Source organism: Phalaenopsis equestris, unplaced genomic scaffold, assembly GCF_001263595.1.
Source record: "Phalaenopsis equestris unplaced genomic scaffold, ASM126359v1 Scaffold000202, whole genome shotgun sequence".
NCBI classification, from domain to species: domain Eukaryota; kingdom Viridiplantae; phylum Streptophyta; class Magnoliopsida; order Asparagales; family Orchidaceae; genus Phalaenopsis; species Phalaenopsis equestris.
Window position 1 is genome coordinate 4,320,726 of NW_018164644.1, and position 9,776 is coordinate 4,330,501.

The 9,776-nt window shown below is 34.7% G+C and overlaps 1 protein-coding gene across 1 annotated transcript; it reads left to right on the plus strand.

Moving 5' to 3' along the window:
- The first annotated feature begins 7,701 nt into the window (after positions 1-7,701).
- On the plus strand, positions 7,702-9,085 carry LOC110022669 (polyubiquitin-like). Its single transcript, XM_020721735.1, is given in 2 exon segments — positions 7,702-8,337; positions 8,370-9,085. Coding segments are annotated over 2 exon segments (981 nt in total). The 5' UTR covers positions 7,702-7,844; the 3' UTR covers positions 8,858-9,085.
- The last annotated feature ends 691 nt before the right edge of the window (positions 9,086-9,776 follow it).

Sequence of the window (9,776 nt, forward strand, 5' to 3'; positions counted from 1 at the left end):
ATTAATTATGATACATTCATTTGGCCAAAAAGAGAACTAGCAAAAACATGAACCAAACTAATTAGTTATGCCACATTAACTTTTAAAATGCATTTGCTACCTTAGTTGTTAACATATTAATTAATAAATTTGTTCTTATACATAATTACCCGTATATGAGTTTACAACATTTTCTTAAGCTATAGTTTTTAATTAGTTGTTAAACTTATTTAGTATTTATTGCTAAGACTACGCTGGGACATCTAATATGAGTTGAGAATTTCAAGGTTTGAAGACACTCAGTTTTTATGTTGATCTTTTATGATGATCATCAAACCTTCTATGCCAATTATTTAACCTATTGATATTTTTGGCTGGTATAATAATAAAGCATCATGACAATGGACTAATATTTTCAAGTTATCTTCAAAAAATTTGAATATAAGCTTTTTATAATATGATTGATATTCTTAAAGCTATTCAACATGTCAATATTTTTGTATTTTTAAGTTGGATATTCATTTAATGACAATACTTGAATCAAGCAACTATTTTACAATAAGCTGATGCATATTAAGCTTCACATTTTTGTATTTGAATTTGTTTCATGAAAATATTTGCATTTATACTAAAAGTGTATGGGATGACTAAGGACAGTATAGTGTATACTCAATAATAAGTTGAAATCAATGCTTCAATGGAAGCAATAACAATTTTTTAATTTATCATCTTAATGCATTTAATGATTAATATTTTGAGAATTACAATTGAATCATCCCAATCACTTAAGAAAAGATCAGAACATCAATAATGTGATAAAATTTGTGAAAATATCTAGATGTTTGCCAATGATGCATAAAATGGTTGAAATTCTTTATCAGATGAAGTGTCTATTTTTGTAGTGCCTTTGAAATTAATGCTTTAAATATGAACTTTACATTCAAAGCTTGATGATGGTAGAAGTAGAGAGTGAAAAAATAATAAATTAACATCATTATCCTGTCAAGTTGTTTTATATTGTAATTTATATGCAAATTTAAGTGTTAAATAATCATTTATCCAAGGTTGATATAATTGTTTTTTGTATGCAATGTACATAAATTCAAACTATTTTTTTTTTTTTTTGGCAAAGGAAATTAATTTGCTTTGTAGAGCTATATTCACGTACATAAAAAATATGTCAGTGTTGATCTTGACGGGATCCAACAATCCAGAAAGAAGAAAGTAAGACAAATGAGACCCACTTAGAGAAGATGGGGAGACCAACTCATCAGATGGTATGCAATCTTCTGAGCCAAAACAAGCAAAACCACAGTTGGCTAAGTCAAAGAGATGAATGAATTCGAGTCGTTGCATCATAAATGAAAAAAATAGGCTTTCAAGCCAACAAATAAATGAAATCCAACCCAACGAAATAAGCTATCTGCCAGCAAATATGATCTGAAGAAAGATCCAATTCCTCTATATCACCAACCATCCCACATACGGCTCTAAAGCTCCTCGACAGAGATCAAAAATCAACAAGGCAACAAGTTATCTTAGTCCTCCCTTAGGACCTCCTCATTGAGGAGTGGGCTTTATTCCATTGGGTTACGTTTATTCACCCCTTGTTTAATAGCCTAACATTGCTCTACCGACAGGAGTTCCTCACCTGGGATCAAGGGTCAATAGTCAAACAAGATTAGCCAATCGACTGCGTCGACCAAGCCTAGCCGACTTAAGCAGTCTTGACGACCCGACGCCTATCAAAATCAGCCAACTGGCTATGTCTACCAAGTCTAGCCGACCAAAATAGTTCTACCGACCCGAAGCTAATCAAGCTTTGCTGGTCAAACCATAGAGTTGTGGCGTGGTGGACTCATATATGTAAAATACCATTAATAACATGTACAACCACCATTAAAGCAAGGACATAAATATAACATCACCACATTGCACGCTTATCTCCTATAAATAGAAAGATCATTTTATGAGATAGACACGATGTATTACTATTCATTACTGTACACATCTCTCAGTCTCTCTCTCATTTCATGCACTCTATGCCCTTACGGTGTGATTCACAAACAAATTCATATTCAAAAAATTAAATTATTTTTTTGTGATTGAGCTAATGTTTTTTAATGATAGCATTTTAATTATATTAATGATAAGTTCTCATTTTAAAACAGTTTTACTGATCCTACAGAATTAATTGTTAAGGTAAATGATGATATGTGTATTATCTATCTTACAAAAATTAATTGCTAAGCTATCAACTACAATGATGATTTGATAGATAATGATCATAAATTACTTGTTTATGTTGAATTAAAAATTGGGAGACGCTTAACGTCTAATTTTTAATGTTCGTGGTCCTGCATAACTTTTATGAATTTGTCTTGAATTGAATGTTCAAATTCAGCGGCTTATGGCAAAAATTCGTAGCTCACTCTTGTCACTCCTTCGACTGATTTGCGCGTCTACCTAACACTCTTCCACGTGCTTATCCTCCCCTTCAAAGTAAGTAATTGTGTGCAGAAATAAAAGAACTTTTAGTGGCTTTATGTATATTGGCTTCCTCCTTCCCTATAATAAAAGATTGTGTCCCATCACCATTTGGCATCAACTAGCTCAAGTTCATGTTAACCTATTTGTAAATGCAACAAATGAATGCAATTTTTAAAATTGATAATCCTAAATCATCGCCATGTATGAAGATGAATTAGAGACTTACCAGAATCATTTTGTGTTTGAGCTGCTTCATGTCTCAATTTTTTTGCTTCTATCTTGGACGACTGAAGCTATTATTCTGTGCAAACTAGATCTAGATTTAGTTCTCAACCTTTGCTCTTATCCCCAAGGTTCCTAGGTATTGCTAGATGCTTCTTTTCACCTTTGATTTTTTTTTCATACTATTTATAGATCACTTTATCTAGGATTCTTGTCATGATAACATGATGTAGTGTAAGTTTAGTGAGATAAGACATGCCAAACAAGTAATAATTACGGTTTCTATCTGATGATCATCATTGCAGATGACATTTCCTTCCTGTGTCGTAATCCATCTTTTGGTTGTCGTAAGGTAAACGCCCTTCCAAGCCAACTCTTTTCGAAGTTCATCTTCCACCATTCAATTAGAAATTCATCTTCCACCATTCAATTAGACTTCTCCTTTTGAATAGCGCTCAATATTTGGATTGTCAGACTCGATGGCCCCACCAGCATTCAATCTCTTGATCACATATGCCACCTTTAGTCAGAGCTCTACCACATCTTTATGATATCACCTTCATTTATCAGCTAGCAATCATGCACTATTGGAAAAATAATCAAAACTAACAATATAATGTGTGAAGACAAATTTGTGTTTATTTCTCACATCTTATCAATGGTTATAAGTGAATCTAGTTCCTGATGAATTTCCTACAACTTAAATCGCAACTTATAAGTGAACTGCATTATTGACTGTCTCGGAACAATCATATGTGATCAAAACTATCGATTCATAGTAACTTCTAAAATCTTCAGAAAGTTATCTCATAAGTTCTTTAGCCATTAATAACTAATTGTCTTGCATTGTTACTTTGGGTTGAGCCCTGCAGTTATTAAAAAATTAGTAACTGATGGTCAAACGATTGTGGGAAAGTCGTCAGAAATTGTCTTTCTATCAAATTGACATGCAAAATCTCTCATTTCACTTTTGCACAAATGCTTGACCTCCGTAGCCGACCATGCTTGGATTACTTTTTTGCTACGACAATTGATTTCTAAAATTCTTATAGTCAAATTGTAAGTAATGTCAATTTCAATCATCATCTAAGTTTCTATTTAATTTGAACTATTAATTATTTTGCAATTTGATAAATTCTATTTTAAAGAAATTTAAATTTTGATTTGGTTTTCTATAATTTTGATGATGTATTTGATTGTTACATGATTATGACTCATCTTCTAGGTCTTCCTTTATCTAACATCAATATTTTAATGTGAAATTTGCATACCTAGCACACAAATCTTATGTTTTATCTATCCCACGCCTACACTTCGATATTTACATACATGATACTTTTGTTCTTTAAGTCCATGCATAAAAAAAAGTGTAGTTCATATTAAGAATTGAGAGTTTTGAAATCTATGTTCTTGACACGATATGAAAGTTTGTTGAATTATTTGTGTACATAAGAATGTCCATCTCCTTCAGTAGTTGCACCGCCTCCAGTGCCAGCTACTACACTAGCACCTCCACGAGTCACGACCACAACACCACCACTGCCACCAATCGTGGCCTCAATACCAACACCTCCACCAGTCGTGATCACAACACCACCACCACCACTAGTCCTTGCCATCACACCACCACAACCACCAACCACTACCACAACACCACAAGCGCTGTCGGCATCAGTTGCTACTGATGCACCATTCAGTTCCAATAGCCTGAGCTGCCATCATCAACTCAGGTAGTGAGAAACACGTAAGTTTTAATTTAATACCGATATTACTGCCTTGGATTCTTTTATTTAGGTAAGAGTCAATCATATGTTATTTTTAGATTTAGTTCCCCCACACAGGCCATCCATTCCATCAAAGACATACTTCGAAGCAAGTCGATCACCCGTACTTATCCTGGAAGGAAATCACGATGACAGTTCAAGATATGTGGTTTGGAGTGTTTAAGTTAAACTCCGAACACATTAATTACATTTACGTATTTATTTTTATGAATCTAACAATTTCTAATTCAATTTACAAAAAAGATAGTCCTGGTCCTTCGAAGATGAAGCAAAATTCACAGGAACTTCGAGCACAAGGTGAGCGATCGTCTGCGCGACCAATTCAGTGATATACGTCGGACACGTATGGCTAAGTTGATGGGAGAGGATGTGTTTGTCTCACTTTTGAGGGCCTGAGACTCTCCCAAGTATCAGAGGAAGATGGAGCAGACAAAGTTGAATCGCCGCTCTAACTGCAAGGAAAAGTGGGCCTCGAAGCACACCGATATAGCGCTTTCACATACGAAGTATAAGAGGAGGTTGACAAGTCTTTTATATTAAATCTTATTTTACATTAACGAGCGAAGACTAAGAGAGAGAGTGAGAAAAAGGGAGAAAGACTTGCCCCATACGAACCAATGAGTTGTTCTGGGGGCTGTTAGACCCATTCTATTTCCTTGCATATTTTTTGGTTACAAGAGAGGGGACCATACATGAGAGGTTGAGAGAGAAAAGCCCAAAAGTCACAGGTCTTCTATTTATAGCGGCTAAAACAGAGCATACATGATTACATTTTTACCCTTGCTTTAAGAAAGATAATAGAGATTATTTTAGTCTCTTTATATGGATCGTTAAATTGTCTTGTGATTCATGTGTTATAAAATTGTTTATGGTACAATAAAACATGAATCGTTAACGCAAAATCTAATGAAAAAGTGCAATATAGTAAAGCACTAATTTCTCTTTAAGAATGTGGGCACCTTCATGCTGCATAAATTCCATATGTTTTTGCATTTGTTTTTGGAAGTTCTGATCCTTGTTTAGAGAATCATAATAAAGAAATTAATGTTCTACAATATTATCTATTTATTTATATTTTCTCAACGATTTATCATGTGGGGTTGTTTGCTAGTCTTCCTTAGGTTTTAACTTGTTTGTGCAAAAGGCTACAATTTAGATTTACTAATTTGAAATTAGTTATCAGTTAACTTTTTTAAATGCATGATTACATACATGCGTGAACATGCACACATAAATCTTGATTATAATTCATTAATATAATAATGAGGGGGGCCAGCGGCATATGCCATGTAATTTTATTGCTCACTTAGTACTACCGATGTAATTATGTCATGAAGAAATGAATTTCAGAGAAGCAACTAGCTGAGATCATAAGGCCAACATGCCAAATTAGTCTAATGTTCTAATGACAATGTGCTGAAATTGAGAAAAAAAAATTAAACAATAATATAATTGCAATATAAATAAAATTAAGGAAAAATTAACATTTGATAGCCTAAACCAAAATCCCAAAATAATATTCCTAATGAAGATTTGACCAAAAAGGTAAATTTATTCTCAAATGAAAGAATATAAATTATTAATTAAATTTTTATCAAACTTATTTTAAAGTTTACTAACTTAATTTATTAAAAGTTTTGTTGACTCAAAAAAGTTTTAAGAAAAATAAGATTTATGGAATATTAATTAGGATTTGTTTGGGTTAGCTTCTAACTTTTTATTTTCAAAATATATTTCCTTGGCATATCTTTTCATGTTTTTGTTTTTTGATTTAAAAAAATATATATTTAAACCATCTAATGTAATTTTTTCCATCTAATGTAATTTTTTATAACACATTAAACATATTCTATTTTAAATTATACATAAATAAAATTAAGGAAAAATTAACATTTGATAACTGAGCCTTAACCAAAATCCCAAAATAATATTCCTAATGAAGATTTGACCAAAAAGGTAAATTTATTCTCAAATGAAAGAATATAAATTATTAATTAAATTTTTATCAAACTTATTTTAAAGTTTACTAACTTAATTTATTAAAAGTTTTGTTGACTCAAAAAAGTTTTAAGAAAAATAAGATTTATGGAATATTAATTAGGATTTGTTTGGGTTAGCTTCTAACTTTTTATTTTCAAAATATATTTCCTTGGCATATCTTTTCATGTATTTTAGATTAAAATTATCAATGTAATATTTTTTCGTTAGAGCTGATCTAATATTTTCTCTTTAGTCCCAAAAAATGATGCCGCAATAATTGATGCACGATTATCAGTGTACTCGTTGTATAATTTTTATAAAAAAAATGAAAAAAACAATGACAGCATAAATGAATAAGGAAACGCTCAAATTAATTACATAAAATATCTTAACAGCGCCGCTGTGACTTGACGGCGTCAACTAACGGAAATTAAACCCGAAACTCATCGCTTACGTTACCTCACGGCAAAGAAAAGCTTAACAATGGGTACGTGTCAGATTTGTATTGGTTTTATTTACGTGGCTCGTACTCCGCTTATCACGTTGGGTGCTGAGGGCAGGCCATCCATTCTATAAATACCGCTCTCCCCTCACCCTCCTCCGCCAAGTTCAAGCAATCTAGTCTCTTCTATTATCGCTCGCAAAGTTCTCTTTTCTTTTCAAGGTATTTTTTTATCTCTTTATTTTTTTCTTTCCCGTGTTCTATTTAGTTTTACGGTATGCTGCTAAGAATTTGTTTTAGATTAAAATTACGGATGTAATATTTTTTCATTAGAGCTGATCTAATGTTTTCTCTTTAGTCCCAGAAAATGATGCCGCAATAATTGATGCACGATTATCAGTGTACTCGTTGTATAATTTTTATAAAAAAAATGAAAAAAAAAATGACAGCATAAATGAATAAGGAAACGCTCAAATTAATTACATAAAATATCTTAACAGCGCCGCTGTGACTTGACGGCGTCAACTAACGGAAATTAAACCCGAAACTCATCGCTTACGTTACCTCACGGCAAAGAAAAGCTTAACAATGGGTACGTGTCAGATTTGTATTGGTTTTATTTACGTGGCTCGTACTCCGCTTATCACGTTGGGTGCTGAGGGCAGGCCATCCATTCTATAAATACCGCTCTCCCCTCACCCTCCTCCGCCAAGTTCAAGCAATCTAGTCTCTTCTATTATCGCTCGCAAAGTTCTCTTTTCTTTTCAAGGTATTTTTTTATCTCTTTATTTTTTTCTTTCCCCAAGATCCAAGACAAGGAAGGCATCCCTCCGGACCAACAGAGGTTGATCTTTGCTGGGAAGCAGCTTGAGGACGGCCGCACACTCGCAGACTATAACATTCAGAAGGAGTCCACTCTCCACCTTGTGCTCCGGCTCAGGGGTGGTATGCAGATTTTTGTGAAGACCCTAACTGGTAAGACGATCACTCTTGAAGTTGAGAGCTCCGACACCATAGACAATGTCAAGGCCAAGATCCAGGACAAAGAAGGCATTCCTCCGGACCAGCAGAGGTTAATTTTTGCTGGGAAGCAGCTTGAGGATGGCCGCACACTTGCAGATTATAACATTCAGAAGGAGTCTACCCTCCATCTTGTGTTGCGACTCAGGGGAGGTATGCAGATTTTCGTGAAGACGCTTACCGGCAAGACAATCACTCTTGAAGTTGAGAGCTCTGACACCATTGACAATGTCAAGGCTAAGATACAGGACAAAGAAGGCATCCCTCCGGACCAGCAAAGACTTATCTTTGCTGGGAAGCAGCTTGAGGATGGCCGCACCCTTGCGGATTACAACATTCAGAAGGAATCCACCCTCCACCTCGTCCTCCGTCTCCGTGGTGGTCAGTGACCGGTGACCGTTTGCTTCCAGTCTTTATCATGCTATGCTAGTGCTGATGTATTTGGTATCTAGTTCTTGTGCTCCGACTCAGGGGAGGTATGCAGATATTTGTGAAAACCCTCACTGGAAAGACAATCACACTTGAAGTTGAGAGCTCCGACACTATTGACAATGTTAAGGCTAAAATCCAAGATAAGGAGGGGATTCCACCGGACCAGCAGCGCCTCATTTTTGCTGGTAAGCAGCTTGAGGATGGTCGCACCCTTGCGGACTACAATATTCAGAAGGAATCTACTCTTCATCTTGTGCTCCGTCTTCGTGGTGGCATGCAAATCTTTGTGAAGACTCTTACTGGAAAGACCATCACCCTTGAGGTAGAAAGCTCTGATACAATTGATAACGTGAAGGCGAAGATTCAGGATAAGGAGGGCATTCCTCCTGATCAGCAGCGTCTCATCTTTGCCGGCAAACAGCTCGAGGATGGTCGCACGCTGGCTGATTATAACATCCAGAAAGAATCGACACTTCACCTTGTTCTCCGCCTTCGTGGTGGTATGTGAGCTAGTCCCCATATTAGGTCTGGTTCTGTGAAAGCTTGTCATTTTCTGCATTTCTGTTATAGTTTATGGAGCTATTAGAGCTCGTATCCATGTTAGTACTATTTTTCATCCATTGTGTTTATCAGGTCATGGCTAAACATCTGTATTAGTCCTTATTCAGTGTTATGTTAGTGTCGCTTGCTTATTCTATGTGCTTTTTATGAAAAAAATTTATCTTGTTGCTGTTAACGTTTGCAATTACGTTAATAGATTTGAGGTGGTGATTGATTATGTTGAAACGCTAAAATATGCTTTTATTAACACTACCCTCGATTGGTTTTATTAGATTATTGGCCAAGCCCCGTTGCATATTCTTAAGGATCACTTTAAGGTCCAATTCATAATACATAATCAGGAGTCTAAAGATTATTGAGGCCTATTTGGAAGCTTATAAGATAGCTTAGGGCTTGCATCTATTGGAAGACATGTATTTAATTGTGAAGGGAGTATTGTTTTTATTGTGACCTGAAATTGAGTTGGAGCTTACATACATCAAAAGACGGCCTGGGTTATTGAGTTGGAGACTTAAATCCATTAAGAGTATCAAAATTTGATTTTAAAATTGGATCTTATTAAAGTTACCTTGAGGTTGGGGTATCTTTCATCATGCATGGAAATGATGCTCATGTCTTAAATATTAGAGTCGTCCCAGAAGTGACTTATAACTTCATTTTTTAGGCAAGGCTGCCCTACGTGTATATTTTTTTTCCTAGTTTGATGGAATTGGTAGCTTTGTGTTGGCTCAATTAATTTGGTTAAAACGTTCTTTATAGTCTTTTTTAATTTTTATTGGAGCATTCAAATTAATAACTCGCTTTGATCTAAATGCTTGCTGGAGCTCTCTTTATTACAGGCTTAAGGACAATCCAATACAATGTTG